This window comes from Blennius ocellaris (genome assembly GCF_963422515.1).
Source record: "Blennius ocellaris genome assembly, chromosome: 12".
Classification (NCBI taxonomy): Eukaryota; Metazoa; Chordata; class Actinopteri; order Blenniiformes; family Blenniidae; genus Blennius; species Blennius ocellaris.
The window spans coordinates 14,014,033-14,034,126 of NC_137661.1; the positions used below are offsets into that span (position 1 = coordinate 14,014,033).

A 20,094-nucleotide genomic window follows, 5' to 3' on the forward strand; every position below is an offset into this window, starting at 1 on the left:
TGTGTGTGTGTGTGTGTGTCAACAAGAGTCAAGTGTTGAGATTTGTAACCGTATCCTTGCTTTAATGAATGAAGGAGCGTATCAGTGAGATGTGTTGTTTTTCTGGTTAATGTCAAACACAGTCCGGTGTGAATCACTCTGAATGTGTGAATGTCTGTTGAAACAGGACAACTTTGTTCAGTAAGCAAACTATTGCAAACTACGTGCATATACATCCCGTGACAACCAGGCTGTTGGATTTATAAATATTTAAGACATATTATGGCCATTGTTTGTCATCGAGCAGAAGTCGCAAGGAAACATATTTGGTAACAACCATGAAATAATGCCATCCATCCATCCATCCATCCATCCATCCATCCATCCATCCATCCATCATCAATACAGCTTGATCTTGTGCAGGGTGGCAGGAAACTGGAGCCGAGCCCAGCTGACTCTGGGTGAGGGAAAGATACACCCTGGGCAGGTCACCAGTTCATCATAGTACAAACACACACTCACATTCACACCGAGGGGCAAATTAGGGTCACCAATTTACCTCAGGTGCATGTTTGTGGACCACAGGAGGAAACATGACTACCTGGAGGAAACCCACGTAACCACGGGGAGAAATAATCCCATGATGGCACAAAATAACCAAATGGTAAATGGATTTCACTTTTATAGCACTTTTCCACCATGTAAACAGTCCCCAAAGCGCTTTACACTAATAACTTTCACCCATTCACACACCAATGGAGGCGGCTATAATGCTCATACCACTCTTAAACACAGGGTTTCCAGAGAAAACATGTGAGACTAATATTGTGAGCTGTCCTGTTTTTGTTAGTAACTTCCTCTGGTAGGTGGCAATTCCCTATCAGCAGAGCACATGGTTCAAGGTGGCTGTGGCATTATTATACTATCAACAGAAATGTTCCAGGAGTCAACACAGTCTGTCTGCTTTGTGAATATCTTATTGTGTGTTCGAAAAAATTATATCATTATGCAGACCAGCTGACAGACACACAGTATGAGGCAGTGCCTTGCTTGTTTTGGTATGGAGGTTTGTTGTCATCGGCTAGTTACATTTGATATATAGTATGAGGAAGTGAAGCCAGACAAGAGCTTTTAAAGAGGATATACAACTAAACTCTCACAGCACCAGGCCATGTAAAAATTAAATATTAATAATACATAACTAGCATGACCATATAATAATAATAACAGCAATAATAAGAAGAACAACAACAACAACAGCAATAATAATAATAATAATAATAATATTTTGACTCCTGATATAAATAAATAAATAGATAGCTTGGTGTATAATTTGATTAGGTCTCCATTAAAGTTACAATCATTTCAATAATGAATCGATGTTTTTAATTTATTAATACTTTCTTTATATTGATTTCTCAAAAAAGACAGGGAAAAAGACAGAAATCCTGCTTGACCCACCTGGTCTGGCCCCACAGTTTGAAAACCACTGATTTAGAGTGAGTTTGGGACTTTGATAGCAGGTGTTTACACGCAGCATATATTCACTAAAACTTTCATAATTCTTTGTATGAGGGGAGAAAAAAAACCTAAGGAAAGCAATGCAAAAATTAAAATATTATTATCTCTACTGCACCATTACTATCTGCATTAATAACATGTGAATTAGGTTTGAGTTTGACTATCGATGTATTTGATAATGTTCACTCAAGATTTGCTGAATAACATTGTAAAGGACATTTATTGAACTCGTTGGTTTTCACACTTCACTAAATTCCTTTTCACGTTGGCCTCCGGCAGGGCTGTCCTTTGTCACCGGTTCTGTTCATTACATTTATGGACAGAATTTCTATAAAAGGTAAAACATTTTATTCTCTTTTTCACCTATGTATGCAGGCTCTCTATTGCCTTCATTACAGCGCTTGAACAGTGACACAGTGAGGTGATGAAATATAGCTTGACTGAAAATGAAAGAGAAACAATCACTAGCAGTCCTTAGGGTCAAAACTTTGGGGCTTAACTAAATGTGACTTTAGGCACCCTGTGTATAACACTATGTTGTATATAACAAGCCTAGTCCCATTAAAGTCACATCATTAAAATTAGTTTTGATTAATTTATTAATTAAAATATGAATGTGAGCTTCAATAAGCTAGAAGAAGTAGGTTGAGGCGCACTGCTGTGCCAAATAAACTAAAAGCTGATGTGGTAAATATATTAGAAACCACACCGAAACAAGGACAATCAGTTGTTTAGCAGAAGATGATGACGACTGTGAGTGAAATTGCTTTTTAGAATGACATTCATATTCAAGCAGGAGTTGGGAGTGAACACCGTTTTCTTTGTAGCACAAAAGGTTTAAACTGTATGGGGGGAAAAAATCCCTGTGAAAACTGTGAATTTTCTGTCTGACATGCTGCATTTCAACAGTAAAACATAACAAATATTAAAGATGTCTGTTAGTAGAACAACAACAAAATCAAGCCTGATATACCTATATATCATTTGATGTGTTCACGTGTGAGTCACCGTTTGCTTGCTTGAGTGCTTCAGTAAATGAATGAGTGAGCATGCAGGCGCTAACTTGGGTATAAATAGATGTGCACATTTGTGTACGAGCGCAGCACCTGTGCTCATGTGTGTCAGGCCGAGAAGAAGCGTGGGGACGTGTACACCTGTGACTTGTTGTGCTACTCACTCATGCACTGCAGGCCATGCTTTTTCTGCAGGGTCTTGCTGCACAGTGAGCAGGTGGCACAGCTGGAGAAGGAGCCAGGCACCAAACGATGGCCATTGCTGCGGCTGAACTCTTTTTCTCTCTCCTTGGCCTCTTTATCCTTCTCCTTCCCCTTTTCTTTCTGCTGCTCTTTTTCTCGGCTCTTACCCTGCACAGGGACATGAAAAGCAAACATAAAGACATTCGTTTTGACATAAAATTGTGAGTTCTGCCTCATTATACACTGCATAACTGTGTCAGAGGCAGGACGTATAGTAGGTCTTTACACAAGTAGATTTAGGTATTGTGCAACCATCATGTTTTAGTAATATAGGGAAATATTAAAGAGTCCATAACTTGTGTTAATAAAGCATTTTTATCACATGGGTCATTTATGGCATTACACTTTAAATAGCAAAGATTCCACTGAAGTGTCAAAGTGAAAACATGCTACATCTGTCTTTGTTGCAGGCTCACCTTATCTTTGTTGAAAGAACCAGTCATCCGGTTCCTCAAAGAGCTGAGAGTCCTTTTCACTTTGGTTCCCTTCTCTACTTTTTCTGTACGATCCTCCTCTTCCTCATTGCTGGTACAAAAGAACAAATGAAAACACTGAAAGTAATCTGGTTATACTCACATTTGGGAAATATTGAAACTCTACATCTTTGGCCTCTCTACAATCTAAGTCATGATTTGATGGTGTGCCAACTGTTTTATGTTGTTTATTAATTGTCTGAAATTCAATTCAATCAAATTCCATTTCATTTTTTATAGATTCACAGAATTTCAAAAGCAATCTTAGGAGACTTTACATTAAACGCTAGACAATCTCCTTTAAAGCAGCACTGTAAGCACAATGAGCAATTACATCATACAGGTGATATTGTTGAATAGTTATTTATGTTGTTAATTATCATTTCAAGAAATGACACATCAAATAACCGCTCTGTGTTTTGCCACTCTTGCACTGGCCTTAACCCGTCATGAATTGGTGTATGATCTCAGTCGCAGCAAAGGTTACAGTTCAAGTAATGAGGGGGAAAAGACAAGGGTCATACTTACGCATTTGACAGAAACTCGTACCAGGTGACACTCCCTGCGTCCTTGACGTCTGATCTGTTGCTTCGCTGTTTTGCTCTATTGGAGAACAACAAATACAGTTTGCAAGGACGGAATGTCACTTCAAATACTCCAGACATGGATCACAAATGTTGTTGAAGGCCAATTTGACAAACACCTGAGAGTATTTGTCATTTTTCAGCTGCAGTGAACAGAAATCCATCCAGTATCAGATGTGAGTTTACCATCAACTGATGACTTTATGATATTAAAAACAGTCATGGTGCACCACATTGCCTGTCTGATGACAAGGATATACTGCGTCAGTGAAAAAACAGGCACATGCAAACACACATGCCCAAAAACATGCAACCTCTTCTGGTGAAACTTACCGACACACAACTATATAGGCCCTGGTCACAATCTGGTGCTGTTACTCTGAAAACCTGGGTGGAGTTTGAACAGCAATAGCAGCAAGGAGACCTCCCTCTCTTGTTTACTTACCCATGGTACAACTTTAGCTCCTGCAGAACTTTCTGTACCATCAGCCTAAGACAAACAAGACACTGGGACTGAGTGTTGACTGTAAGAGGAGGGAAGAGGACCAGGATGAAGCTCCAGTTTGCTGGGTGTCAAACTGTGATTTAGAAAAGGATCCTCCCATGTCTGCTGTGTCCACACAATCGCTGGAGCTCACTTATAACACCCCCCTCCCCCTCACACTCCTACTGCAATCATTTGCACGCACACGCACACACACACACACACACACACACACACACACACACACACACACACACACACACACACACACACACACACACACACACACACACACACACACACACACACACACACACACACACACACACAGGCTCAGAGGCCATCTAAGGAGCTGAGAGAGCTCGCAGTGGGAGTAGGAGGTTGCAGACATATGACATGGAGCAGAAATGTCAAGAGAGAATGGGAAAAGCCCGTCTGTTTTATAGAAGTGAGGTTCGCCGACTATTTACAACTACAAAACAGTATCTGTTTTACTATCCAGAATCATTCAGAAGTTATTTCCTTTTCAAGCATAATCAAACCGATGCTGCCAATTATAAAAGACGCTCTCGAGGCAATGCAGCTGTTTAATCGTATAGTCCAAGCCATAAAAGGCTTCGTACCCTCATGAAGTTGCAGCTGTAACAGCTGGCGGTATATACTTACATATGACTTTGGCCTTCATTAGAGTGGAGGTTTTCTTCAGGATCAAACTCCTCTGCTGCAGGGGGGGAAGAAAGACAAACAGGCCAAATATAAAACTGATTGCCGACAAAGTGAAAAACATCAAATTCGATGTGCGCTACCCAGCAACACAGAGCCCCACCTCCTGCTGCCCTGGCAGCCTGTTTGGACGTCTGTACAACTTTTGAAATGTGTGCAGCCCGGGAATATTCGTCTGTGGCGAGGATCTCTGAGCGGGAGTACAGATGGCGCCCAGGAACACCACTGACCTAGAAGCAAGGAGTATTAAACACAGAGGCTCTTTTTTTTTTTTTACCACCAACATTTCAGTTTCAAAATGTCAAATTAACGTTTTAAAATAATATTGGTTGCTTTGATCAGCAAGCTTCTTCAGGTTTGGCATAAGACCCTGAGTGAAATAGTTTTCCCGTGTTTTTTTAATTTTGCGTGAATTTCCTGTCCAAAATCTATCAAAAGAAATTGATGAGCTAAAGTTAAACTCGTAGGCTTGTTTCTTTTATGCAACAAACACGGTCACTGTAGTTTATTCTGACAATGTCTCAAATTCATAACCGAAGAGCAGTTTTACAATAGATCCCACCTGGAGGGGCATCAGTGATCCCACGACTCTTGGTGCAAAACCTTGCCTGCTCCAAAGTCATCAAAGTTAAATACTTCAAAAAAAAAAGTGGGATGACGAAAAGTCACAGTAAAATTGTGATGCAAATTAAAAATACATGCACACACTCTTGATAGAAATGTAATATTTTTCATTGCCCAAACCTACCTTAAAGATCTGTGTGTGGAGCAATGTAATGTGAGATACACAGTATTAGTGGCTACTGTGCAAACTGCTAAATAACTGGTAAATTTAAGCTCTTCTATTGGGCTCATATGCAAGGTTAACATAGGTTAACAACTCTTTTTTTTTTTTTTTTTTGAGCAACTTATGAAACTACCAGATAAAGGCTCTATTGACACCTCTTTGCTTGTAGTACTTTCATTATAAAAATAAATATTAGTGATACATTTCTCACATGCCTCACATCTAATAAAGGCACCCAAAGATAATTTAAAGGGAAAACATCTGTGTGGGAGGATTTTCTAGTAATAGAAGCTTATTAGTTAAGTATTTGTCGCTCTGTCACAGTCCTATACCTTGGCTGTAGTACAATTACCGTGGAGCCGTCGCCCCCCTCTGAAGGATCTGCTGCAAAGCTGGTGGACTGGAAGAGACTGAGCTGTTGCTCCTCCTCATCCTCTCGCTCCCCATCACTGTCTATGGCCATTGTATCCAGACTCAGTCTAGCAATGTAGCACAAGCAACACACACAACAAAGAGTTAACCTCAAAGTTTCCGGTTCTGTTCCTCATGAGTATTTTTGATGCATTGTTTTTTTCCCTCCACACTCCTAATTAGTTGCCACAGTGTTATTTAAAGTGTTATGAAAGTTCAACCAAAAACTCAGTTACATAACACAACAAAGATCATTTCTTATTACTAGTGAAGCAAAAGACTATTGTATTCTATAAAAACTATGATCGCGTGTGGGAGAAGTAAGTTTCCGATGAATTGAGTTCATTCTGAAGAAACATTTTTTTCACCAGTTATGCACCTTACCGTCTTCCCAGGTTGATGGGAGAAACTGGGACACCCCAGCTGTGTCTCCGAGACGTTGACATGGACCTGACCAGGATAGGAAAGCTGTCCAGGTCCGGCTCTCCGTCTAAGTCCAAAATCGGTTCGTCCTCTTCATCGTCCATTGCTGCTATCGGTTTGGATGTTTCCATTGATCCTAAGAGTCCATTCAGATTTATTGTCACGCTTAGCCCTACTGCAGGGTCTGTGTTGTCGCCACTGTCAATGACACAACCTGGCAACAATTTTGGGGTGAGCTGGGTGACCACAAAGCTGCAAGGGGAATCCTCTAAATGCTGCTGGTATGAACTCAGAGACGATTTATCGACCTGCGGAGAGAGTGTGGCGGGAGAAGACTGAGCAGGTTGCTTGATGGAGTAATTGTCTTTGTTTGGGGACAAGAGAAAGTCAACACTGTCCTGGGTTGTGGGGACTATGGGCGCAGCAGTCTGCAGGTGTAATGCCCTTTCTTCAAGGTCTTTGAAGTATTCTGAATCTCTGAGAGAGGGGCTGAAGCCCTGCAAGTCCTCCACACTGCTGCCCACCTCCAGACAGGGGCAGTCGTAGTCACTGACTACTGAGCAGGCATCCTGTAGGTTAGAGAGGTGAGGAGGCAGAATACAGTTACACAACATACAAACAAGAGGGTTTAAAACAACATTTATGACAAGTAGGTGGTTTAATGACACAAATGAAAAAAGTCTCATTGTGCATATGTGTTTAGGCATAGTACTGTTAAAAGGCTCAGACAAGCTGCTAGATTTGACCATATTAAAATGACAAGTGCAATATTGTTGTGCTACTTTAAAGTTTACTTTATACCCTACATTGTTCAAGTGCAGTGTTTTAGAAGTCACAAAACATTTGCACCTGAATACAATTACTCGTTATTCTTTACAAAACGTTGTAGAGTTACTTTTCTAATTACTGAAATGAAGAATAACAACTTTTAAATCATTTAGATTATGTCTCTTCATTGAGATGTCTTAATAATGCACAAATTTGTATTTTCTAGTGTTGTGACACATTAGCTGAGCTTTTTTTTAAATTGGAAATGAAATATTAGCACACACACCAGATTTCCACTTGTTTAATTTTAATCAATTGTTGATTTTGGCAATATTTTGTTTTGAACCACGAGCACAACTGTAGTCCTGTGACAGCATTCGTCATCAATCATGCAGAGCCTCCACTCAAAAAGAAACCTGTCTATGAACGGATGACAAGAAGAGGCAGTAACAAAAGAGCTGAACTAAACTACCAACATGCAGACAGCAGCAGACAGTTCTTATAAAGTGAGCTAACGTTTATCCAAAGTATAGCAGAGGCAGGGTAATGTTGGCTAAAGCTAAAGTTAAAAGTTTACATATTATTGAGCAGTACAGAGAGTGACTGCGGCGCCACAACTACTTAAATGGAAAAGGCAACAATAACAACCTCACAGAGACGTCTGTATTGTGGCTGCATTATCAATTTCATAACAGTAATATATTACCACCACTTTACTGGCAGGGGTCATGGCGTAAAAATATTGCAGAACCTCACAACATGTTTTGTCTGAAGACTGGTGTTATTGTGAGAGTGACAGAGCAGTCGTGGAAAAGGTAATGTCCAGACAGATCAGTTTCATTGAAGTTTATGTTCTAAGTCGTTGATTTGCTAAAACGCTCACATGTGGTCCAACAGAGACCGTGAACTCACCTGGTCATCACTGGTGCTCTCAAAAAAGGCATCTTCAGTGACCGGGGCAGGAGGTAATGATGAGGACGATCCTTTTCCACTGGTGGTCTGAGGCTGGGTAATGGGAGGCCCACTGGTCTGACTGCATGGCTTGCACTCTGACCCTAAAAAACAACAGCATATTCGATCGGAATCAGGTATCAACCTTACGAATAAAAAAAGACTCATAGAGAAAATGACATTTCTTATATGTTGATCATGTAAACAGCACCTGTGTAATCAATGATCTGCATACGGCAGCTGGAGGAAAAGCTGTGTTGCTCGCTCTGCTGAGGTCTCTCACTAAAAGCTCCTTTACATTGACATTGCATAAACAGATTCTTTCATTCAGAGGATGCCACAAGCCACCCTCACCCACAGTAATTGGTCAGTGAGTGAGCATTAGTTTGTATGTCAGTGGAGCAGAGCTGAAGATATTTCCTTCCTACCGAGCTTTCATCAGCCCAACAAGCCACTCTCCTGTGCTCAATAATAGAACACTATATAATCTAAAGGTAATTTACAGAGCAGAGGCAGATGGGAAGGCTGCTTATTGCATATTTGATGTTAAAAGTATCTAACTTTAGCGTCTCTGGAATTTTACATTGATAAAAGCAGGTTATTGTCTATATGTATCTGAATATGACATGTTGAGGTTTCAGTCAGGAGATACACATCTGAGCAAGAGCCACACAGCGACAGCAGGTTACATAAATCCTCATTTCCCGAGACAATATCTCCTGTGAATGCAAGCTACGGGCTGTTAGCCTTTCCAACAATAAAATGTGTTGTCTAAGTCATCACAGTCCATAAAATAGAATAGAATAGAATAGAATAGAAATACTTTTGCTTTTACTTTTGTTTTTACCCAGAGGGAAATTGAATCAAATGTAGGTTTTTTTTTTTAAATGATACAGAGAACTGAAATTTTCTCAAGTAAATATTAATTAAAAAAAATATTTTAAGGGTCTAAAATGAAATGAAATCAGATCAGATAAGATAAGATAAGATAAGATAAGATAAGATAAGATAAGATAAGATAATAAAGTTATCAGTAATCCTAAATGCATTTTCTTTCGAACTGCTTTCAAATTACATTTAAACTGCATCACTTCACATTTCAGAAAATGTAAATTCCACATATACAAAACCTTTTTCCACAGCAGACACTTTTATGTAAGTTGATGGAGTAAACAGGATCAGTTAAACCACATGTGGTGTACTCGAGAACAAACTCTAGAATCCCATGACTAAATGAGGTCTTTAAAACTGTGACCTGCTGGTCGTCCAGTCAGACACTCAGACCACTTGATCTGCATATGCTCAGTACGTTTCAGACTGATATGCATCACACTGTTGTCGCTGTTATGCTTAATCGTGTTTCACAACACGAGTTAGTCTACACTTACCCAAGTTCTACAAATGTGTATTGCATAATTGATAGTTCGAAACTCTACAATTATTTCTTCTTGAACCCAGTATCTTTTTGCATGAGGGCCTAGAAGGATGTAAGTAGTTTGTAGTATGTGACACAATTGTAACACCACCTGAAGTTATCACAAAGAGTGCATGAAAAATGTGTAAATATTGACAATAATAAGGCATAAACTGAGCTGTATGGATGGCTACATCGTCAGCTGAGTCATGAGCAGAGCCTAGAGCAAAGAGTTGCAGTAATGCTATTATCTTTCAGACTAAGACATTTGTAACTAAATACTAATATTACTTTTATATGGCAAATACGAGTAAGCATAGAGCTTTCTGTGTGTTAATTAATTTTGTTATACATGAAAACATCAATGGAGCAACCGTGACTCTCTCTAGCATTAAGCAATTCAATTCAATTCAGTTCAATTCAATTCAATTCAATTCAATTCAATTCAATTCTATTCTATTCTATTCTATTCTATTCTATTCTATTCATTTCAATTCAATCCAATTCAATTCAATTCAAATAATTGTGTTAGTTAAACTTATATATTCATATACACATGGAAAGGAACATGGAAAATGGAGGCGAAATCCTCAGTTTACTACTCAGAGAGAGTGATCTGACAAACAGGCCAAGGATCTTAGATACACTCTAGTGACTTTCAACAAATGGTGGCAGGTGAAAGACAAGGTCAACATACTTCCAATGAAAAGAGTGATAGAAAGTTAAATTAACTGATGACTCCAGACTGATCCACACAGCACTGACAGTTCAGCTGACGTCTCATGGCAACACTACATGCACACCTTTAGCTCACCCTGAGACCAACAATTGAAGATAACACACATACCTGTCTAATTGAATCATTCTTTTTTTTTTTTTTTTTTCACTTTTAAAGCTTTTGAAGTAACTCTACTACTTGATAATAAAGTAATCATGTCATGTGATGCTTCCATCTTCTGTAGGGTTTTTTTTCTCTCCAGGTAATGTGATCTGTTTCCACAATACAAAGATGTGTTTATTAGAGGAAACTGTTATTAAATTGATTTTAGGAGTTTGTGGTTGTCTGTCTCTCTGCGTTTGCCCTGTTATTGCCTATCAATCTATCCAGCGTGGAGTCGTTCTTTGATTGTAGTTAAAAGATGAATGGAATTCTAAACTGGTAAAGAAAATCAATTTTTAACCTTTAGACGTCCCTTGGTTGACTTTTGTAAGAATTGTGGGATTTATATGTATAACATGTTGTGACATTGCATCATTTCCTCGCAATGAGTGGGAGACCTCAGCTATTGTTGAACCTGTGAGATGAAATGCAGACTGAGTCCTGCATCATGTCCCGCTGTAAACCAGCATCCTCTCCTCCCATCTTTAGTGTGATGGCCAGAGATGCTCTTTTATAAACACAGAGGCAGAGGCAATGTAGGTTTAGTTTTCTATATTACTAAATAAATCAAGGACTGAGGCTGCAGAGGTGGCAGTGTCCCTGCCGGAGGGAGAACTTGTTTGTGTCTAAATCCCACCCGTCTTCAGTGTAAACTCGACAGAGACTCTGCAGCGGCTGCTTGATGCTCGGAGAGCGACTGTGGCCTTTTATGGTTGCTCTCTCATATCTCCTGAGACAAGACCAACGATGAAGCATCAATGTGTCTCAGAGTGTGTGCTCAGGTGTGTGTGTGTGCGTGTGAGAGAGCGAGAGAGAGAGAGAGAGAGAGAGAGAGAGAGAGAGAGAGAGAGAGAGAGAGCGAGAGAGAGAGCGAGAGAGAGAGAGAGCGAGAGCGAGAGAGAAGATGTTTTCTCTACAGTTTGGCTTCACTATACAGAGTTGGCTACTTAAACTATGAGTGAGAAATGAATCACCAGAAGACTTCAGCACATCACCTGAACCTCCCTAAACGATCACTCCTCATACTTTCAGTCATCGTTAAACTTGAGGTGTTTTATATTAGGTGTAACAAAGCATTGTCATCGCACTCTGAAAGTCTTCCTAACATATACTGTACATGATTTACCAGGCATGAGCCTTCGTTTCAGAAGTGGGCTCCCGCTTTTGTTTCTTTCCTCGCTTTTGTGATGAATACAACCGTTATTACTGATCTATTGAAGATCATCTGGTTGTTAGCCTTAAAAGTTCAATGAGCTTTAGTACGTAAGTAAATTATATTTGTATATCGCTTTTAAAGTGCTTCACAGTAAAAACAGGTAAGAAAACAGCAGTGACTAATCATTTAAAGGAAAAAAATTATAATTAAGCTGTTGATTATGGAATGGTCCCAGTAGTGTTGGAAAGCTTAACTTAATAATATAAATAATTTGGATATCCTTTTTTTTTTTTTTTAAGGTAAAAAAAAAAAAAATTATGATTTGTCGCTGTTGTTTTTGTTGAGGTTTTGTTACTGAAGGTGATATATCTGTGGCAGGAGGAAGTAAGATAGGCATGTGCTCATCACATTCAGTGTATCACAAGAGGAACCTTGACAACATCTGATGATTTATGGTGAATTTGTTGCATTGCACTACAAAGCCAATGTTGCAGAAAGCAAGATAAACACACCTCCGGTTGAAGTCATGTTGATAAGACACAAACCGTTCCCAAACTACACAATGGAAGAGGGGAAAATAGAAAAATCACACTTATAACTCTGAAAGTCGTCTTAACTCAGTACTTCAAATGTTGAAAATTGTTTGCCTGTGGGACAATAGTATTGTCAATAACAATGCAGTGACCGTGTTTGTGCTCGTATGATTGACGTCTGAAGCGCGAGTTTCCTATCTGCGGCTCTGTATGCACGGCAGGCTGTGTTGGTGAAAAGAGAACAGAGGTTGTTTTATCTGAGATTGGAGCGCACATCAAAACACCTGTCGTTTTGCAGATCCCCTTTGATCAGAAATGCGACGGACTGCTGTTTCAAAATGCAGCGCTGCATTCACACAAACACAAGCTGAAAGCAGTGTCCTGCCATTTTTCTTACAAAGCAGAAATGTCATATAATTATGTCAATGTAAAAGGATCAAAAATATTTTAGAAATTGTATCAAACATCAGCCTACAGGACAGAAGCACACATTAACATTCAGGATGATTAATCTTTGTGGTGAGTAAAGGTCAATGTCAAGCCAGTTTCAAGCCAGATGCATAAAAACTCCGTTCCTGATAAAACTAAACAGGTTTTGAATTACAATACTGCATTAGACTCATAGACTAGATTTACTGAACTTTGCACTGAAACCTCCTCTGATTCTCTGCAAACCGTCATTCACCACAAACCTCAACCAGGTCATAACAACTTTGTGAAAAGACCTAAATGGTGTTTTTAAAAGGCAATGTTAAGCCAGGTGGAGCACATCACACACTTGCAACATCTCTGGGTTGCACCCAATCTGCAGCCTTTACATTATTTCTCACCCTTTCCAGCCTCCAATCAACCAAAAATCCACTGCAACTACCCTGTGTTAAAATATATCTCGCAATACATTCATGTACGAGCAGATTACCTCGCTTGAAGGACCATCTCTTCATCCAGAGTTTGGAGAAGGATGGCCAGGAGTTGTTAAGAGGAGAGTCCGCCATGGGAGCAGCGCAGTGGGGAGGCCAGCTGTGAACTGGAGCTCACTCACACTGGAGCTTTGGCATCCAGCATGAGGAAGAGGGAAGGGAGAAAAGGGCAGCAGGGGAGAGAAAATAAAAGAGGGAGGGAGGAGAGTCGTGAAGGAAAGCCAGCGAGTTCATAGCTAAGATCAGCAAGCTGCCGGTTGGGGATTACCTCCAGCGGAAAAAAAAGAGAGAGAAAGATCAGGAAAGCAAGAAGGGGAAAAGAAAATATGGGTGGAGGGGGAGAAAGGCTGAAGCTGGCAATAAAACGGAGTCATTTGCTTTCTGAAAACTTAAAATGTACTGAAGGATGTTGCTTGAGATCAAAGTTGTGTCAGATAGTGTCAAGGGATACATCTCTGGGTTTTGGTTTTACTCTCAGGAATTATTTTCAAAAGCAGATAAAACATTATTTTTAAAGCTTTGTAGCGCCGACTAGATATCAACCAAAGGAAGGCAGTGAGAGTTTAAAAACTACACTTTGAATCATCAAAACTGAATTCAACAGGCCCATATAGGGTTATTTAAATATACCGTATAGTAGTTTTAGGGAAACTGCACTGGAACACAAAATGAGAAGGAAGTACATGCAATAAAATTGACGGGTGGGGATGCATGCAGTTTCTTTCCTGCTCTGACTCACAAGACAGAAAACATCAGTTTCTCTTCTCATGCAAAAGATCATGTGATTTTTGTGAAATATATCACAAATTAAAAAAAAAAGAAGTGCAGAAATTGTGCAGAGCAGTGATAACTGCACTGGAGAGGAGATTCATCCATGTGCTGCAGCCAAGACACACACAGCCCGACCATTCTTCGAACTGTGGTGCTTCTTAATTTGCCCCGGTGTAACTACAGATTACTCTCAAGTCCAGCTCACTGCACATCAAGCGGAAAACTTTCCTTTCTTTCCCACAGACAGGGAAGCAGAGAACTGGCACGGTGAAGGCAAGTGGAAATATCTGAAGAGAAAACGCACAGATCAGGACAGAACTTACTGAACTTGGACTGAAAACTTTCCTCACAGTGGGTGGCAGGTGACAGGCGGCGGCATGCAAGTCCTTTCTCCACACAAAAAAAAAACCCAGCAGTGAGGTGGGGGAGACGAGGACAGGGTTAACTTCAGGTTTGGCTGTTTACAGTGAAAAGGTCTTGGTCCTCACTGTGAGTGTAGAAGCTGAAGCAGACACAAGATCTCAATGTTGCTTCCTCTTTTTTTTTTTTTTTTTTTTTTTAAACATTGTGTGCAGTTGAATTGCAGCTGAATGGCCCACACCTAGTTTCACACATCACTGCAGCTTTGAAACATGTTGTGGCAGTTTGCACTTCCACTGGCTGCACAGCACTGCAGCTTTTTTACTCCAGTTTTGCACGTCAGTCTTCTCCTGTTGACAGTGAAGCGCACAGGACTATATTCACATCCAGAAGGATGTGAATATATTTAGAGGTCTTGCACATCTGACTGGATTCCCCTGCAGAAATGCATGTATCACTGTGATGTTGGGATATGACCTACCTAGGATTCCTTTGCATTGGAAAGTCTTAAGCTTTTACCTTATCTATACCGCCTCTTAAGAATGGGGTAAAGAATGATGTGTGTCTTACTCGCAGGACAAAATGAAGAAACCTTTATTGCCATGAACATTTTCGGTGTGCGGTCAGTGCAAAGCAGTGGTTTACCACCTCGATCGAAACTCTAAAAAATGTTCTTGTGTTTTACCGAGTGGTGGTAAATACATGCACAGTGAGACACATAGACAGAAGGGCGCATATCATTTAGTTTGAGATCAATAAACATAAATTGATACCAATTCCCCATATATCTATAGACAAGAGTTCACAGAAACATGGAACTGCTTGTATGCCCGAGTCAATATATTCATAATAATGTGGAAAAATTGCTCTACATATCATGTTTCCATTGGATTGACTGCACAACGCGAGATGTTATCATTTTTCTCTAACCGATGAAGATGCGTTGGGAGTTCAAACCGCTTGACTAGGAAGCATTGATCATTAATAGCTTGGAAACACTGAAGAAGCCTTGAGGCAAAGTGCTTACATCACGTTATCTGGTCATTTCTTCTTTGCACGCTTTAAGTCTAGTGGCAGGGAGCACGAGTTGATCCCAGCCCACAACCGTGTGTAAAAAAATACTTGAAATCTGTACCATTCTTTGGTAGTTTTCCATAAACAGAAAAAAAAAATAGAACAATGATGAATAAAATCCACTAGGTTATCGTTATCCCTGCAAATTAACAAATATCTACTCTGTGTGGCATTCTCTGACCAAACCTTCTCTAATTGAATGTTGGAAATCATCCCAAGTACTGTTTCTTTTTCCTTTTTATATGATCTTCTAACTGTGAAAGTACCATAAAAGTCCATAAAAGATGTGATAAAAGCAAAACTGAAATTTGGTTTCATGGCGTCAGTGTGGCATGTGAAGGCGGTGCGATGCAACGTTCTCCGGCTTCACATCACAGTCAAAATGTGCAAGAAGACATATTCTCCAATAATTTTATTCATAATTTTAATATAAACAGTAATTATTGAATAATTTACACACAGCAAGATTTTCATTTTCATATCATTGCAACATTTTTCTTTACATGTCACTACTTGGCTCTCCGTTGAAAACATAGAAAAAATAAATTGTCAAGCGTTCATTTCATCATGGCACATTTTTGATCCTGTACAATATGCATGTAATTCTGTGTGTGTGTGTGTGTGTGTGTGTGTGTGTGTGTGTGTGTAACATGTGGATATACATAAAGATAATGGCACATTTGGATCCAGTGTGAGGGATGAAGCGATCTCTGTGGGTTGCAGGTTTTCGGAGGGACTGTACATACACACACAAACTCCTGCTGTCTGCATACACACCACCATCTTTAACATAACGTATACACAACATATCCCAAAATGAATACATCAGCATATTCATCGGCAACAAAATGACAATAATAAAGAGGTATCCTGCAGGACTACACACAGCATTCTGGGGACCACCTATGTGCACCGAGGAGAGGAGAGACTTGAAGACAGAGAAGAGGAAGAGGAGGAGGAGGAGGAGGAGGAAGAGGAGCAGCAATCAGACAAAAGAAAGTCATGGTAGAGATTTCAAGCGAGGATGACACAGACTCGACGCCAACCATTTCAAACAATACGCAGTACAGGGAACAGGATAGAGACAAATATAAGGTGTTATCATATAAACTGGAGCAGACCACTGGACCGACACACCACTCTTTTAAAGTAACGAAGAGGCCGCTCATTCCTCCGATTTGTGATCTCGCCGACAGAGTCAAGCACACCTAAAAAGCCCCAAAGTATGAATAGTTCATCACGAGACTGACAAACGGTGCTTAATGTATTCTCAGGCGTTTCATTTGTACTCAGTCCGTCGAAAGGAAAAGCAGGTGGGTTGGGACACGTGCTCATTTATAATTTGGGAAAACAAGGGATCGACAGATTGACCCCTTTCATGTTTGTTACTATGAGTAGGGCCAATATGAAAGTTGGATTTTATACAGAGCAAACAATTTTGATATCCCGCGACACTTAAATACAGGAGCTGCGGGCGCAAACTGCGACGGCCGATCAGAATTGCTGCAGCTCTATATTCACTTCAATCTTCTAATGTAACTCTTAGATGAAATGCATGTCCCAAAGTGTCGCACTCTCCCTTTAACACCTCCAAGATTTACAGTCTTTAACTTGAAAACACATGCCCATTAAATGCATCGGTTTTTAGCTTATTTGGGATCCCATCACTCGAGTTTCCTCTTTTATAGAAGGATGTGCAGTGGTCTTGTCCAGTTTTTCACATGAAAATAAAACATTTGAAAAATTACACACACACACGAATCCTGTCGGAAAACAATATCTTACTAGAAAACAAACATCTGTGACAGAAGAAAGGCTTTTACGGCTGACGTGCTGCTGTGACTTGGGTGGGATGCTTCGAAAGAGTGACCTCTGCAGCCAACATTCAGAACGTGCATCAGATGAACAGCAGGGTGAGCTTTGCGAGAAAAAAAAAAAAGTTTTAGGCCTCATACTGTTTATACAGGGTTTAAGCCCTCAGACTGGAGTTGTGCTGCTTTTGTGAAATACTTTTAACAGACTGGACTCTGCTCTTTCTGTCTAGTGGGTTGTGTCATGAAAAAAAAGAATATCTTTTTTTTTTTTTTTTTAATTTAGAAAACGATATATACACATTGATAACAATGTTTAATTCATAGTGTACAAGAGTAGTAAAAGTTTACAGTCAGAAAATGTAATTGTACTTGTACTCCCTACTTTGGCTAAAAAAAAAAAAAGAAAAAGAAAAAAGAAAAATGAAATCAACATCTCTAAAATGTAATACTTTTTTTTTTCTTTCAACAAAAACAGTACATACAATGCTTTGTTCTTACCCTGTGCTGCATTAAACAGCATGCCCCATCCAACAGGAGTTCAACCAAACAAAAACTTCCCTACAATCAAGTGCTTTCGTTTTTTGTTTTTTTTCAGGGGCCGACAAAACTCTGCTATGTACAATAAAGAGCTTATAATCATCAGTTCTTCTCCTTAACAGAAAATAGTAACAGATGAATGCATTTAAGGAGGAAACCCCCAAAATGTAATGCAATCACTTGTTAATAGTCACTTAAAAATAAAAAAAAAGAAGTTTAGTTTTTTGTATGTGCTTTGGGGCTTCGCCGTCATAAACAGACAGATGAGAAGCGAGCTCAGTATGCATCAAATCGAACCATCAAGATGTCCACGGGTATAGATATTTAATTTTTCATGCACACAGCAAGCCAGGACTTAGCAGAGTAGAGAACGTATGTGTGTGCGCGTACGCACACAAATAATTTAAATCCAATTACAGTATTTTCTCAATGAACAGTCCGATTGTTGCGCTGCAGTTACAACTGAAGAAAACTGAATCATAAAACGACATAATTCATGCGTTGTCATCTCATACTCTTCGATGATTTGTGACAAACAGGCCAGTGAGGGGGGGGCAGAGAACAAGGTTGGGAGGGGTCAGGCGGGCTGTTAAGTCTGAGCAAGGCACTATGGGTCGGGGCCCTGTTTGCTTTGCCACCCCCAACCTGCAACACTCCCATCGCACCACCAGAGGGCAGTCCATACCACACAAACAAGTCCAGGTGAGTAAAGCGATGGAGAGAAACCGACTGGAGGACTCCTTGATTATCTTTGAAGGGGCAAGACTTCGTGAAAAGGGTGATTGGGTTTCTCGTAGATGAAAATGTGCCCTTAGTCGTCTCCATTTTGCTCCATACAAACATAATAAGAACTTGCTCTTCAGTCAGAGTGGATAAAAGATGGGCATCTCCTCTTCCTCCTCATCCTCCAAGCCACCACGCATCAGGCTGCCTCCCTGAGACAAAAAAGTTACAATCTAGTTTTCATGTCAGTAAATAGTTCTTATGGCACACAGGATTGTCCCAGTCCAGCTTTTTTTTTTTTTCTTCTTTTTTCTCCTTTGCAGAGGGGGTGGGAGAGGAAAAAGTCCTCCTCTTAAAACTTTTGAACCAGTCCGGACATCTGCGTCACTATCAGCCACGACAGACCCAACCCATGGCATCGACATTGAAAATAAAGGTCATCTCTTGATATTCACAGTAGAAAAAATATACATTAAAAAAAAAGAAAAAATCAACACAGACAAACAAGACGACGACTGAAGGGAGACATGTGATTTGAACAGCAACTGTTTTTGAGCACAAGCAGACTGATGAAGAGTCGGGCCTCCTCCCGGCTTCAGTGTGGTCTGGATGTGGTTTGAGCAGGAGGTCCATGACTGAACTGTGGCTGCATGTAGGTGATCACAGATATGCATCGAGTCACAAGAGTTTCAACTCGTGATACAATTGCTACATCTCCAGATATCAGTGGAGCCACTGCTCCGTACAGTAAGGAGGGTTGGTGTAAAATGGAAAGTAAGGAAACGCACAATAAAGCTACACAGATTATTCCAGAGCCCTGGGGGGGGAAGGGGGCCTCTCGTGAATAGTTTCACAAATGACATTGGTCATTTGAAGGAGGCTGTTCAAAAAGCCTCTGTACAGCCTGTATTTAAACACCGCTCGAGGTGAGATATTTAAAGGAAGGAGATCATAGTTGTAGAGCTTTGAAACTTGCTTCTAAACTCATACTGACGTTCGTCAATCGGCTGCATTGTTGAAACATTTGGACAGAAAATTGACCAAATCTGCTTTCGGTGAATATTCACATATCGTGAAAAAAGATATCGAAAGAGGTTCGCAAGGAGAGAAGAGTAAGAAAACACGGAGGCGTGGGTTCTGAACACATCGCAGGAGGGCGGGGGAGGAAATCATCAGCGATTTTGGTAATGTGCAATAAAGTGATATTATTTGAAATTATGGGATATTGAGTATGTGATGGGGATGACTTAGGCTCTTTAGACTGACTCATCCGTATGCACTGAGGTAGACTCTGGCCAAACAAAGACAACAACAATTGCTAACTAAGTAACTAAGTAACCAAGTTGCTAAAAGGAGCACTCCTGCTGCTCACGCCCTCTCCATCCGCACGACAGCAAAACTGGGCCTTTATACGTCGCTCCGCTCTCATCAAAACCCGGGAAATGCTCCAAAGCACAAAGCTCGCCGTGTTCTTTACACAATGACACTGATCATATTAAAATAAATATCTGGTATTTCAAATGCATGGGCACCATCTTAATTGAAAATTGCA

The 20,094-nt window shown here is 40.2% G+C and overlaps 1 protein-coding gene across 1 annotated transcript in view; it reads right to left on the bottom strand.

Moving 5' to 3' along the window:
- Positions 1–13,338, bottom strand: part of arhgef18b (rho/rac guanine nucleotide exchange factor (GEF) 18b) — a gene marked incomplete at its 5' end in the record, with an annotated part of 39,816 nt that extends 26,478 nt beyond the window's left edge. The window contains 10 exons of the mRNA XM_080506706.1: positions 2,678–2,864; positions 3,173–3,281; positions 3,758–3,832; positions 4,259–4,303; positions 4,964–5,018; positions 5,124–5,250; positions 6,160–6,286; positions 6,603–7,210; positions 8,322–8,464; positions 13,263–13,338. Of these exons, the coding sequence (XP_080362832.1) occupies positions 2,678–2,864; positions 3,173–3,281; positions 3,758–3,832; positions 4,259–4,303; positions 4,964–5,018; positions 5,124–5,250; positions 6,160–6,286; positions 6,603–7,210; positions 8,322–8,464; positions 13,263–13,338 (1,552 nt within the window). The remainder of the gene's footprint in view (positions 1–2,677; positions 2,865–3,172; positions 3,282–3,757; positions 3,833–4,258; positions 4,304–4,963; positions 5,019–5,123; positions 5,251–6,159; positions 6,287–6,602; positions 7,211–8,321; positions 8,465–13,262) is intronic.
- Positions 13,339–20,094: the final 6,756 nt, after the last annotated feature.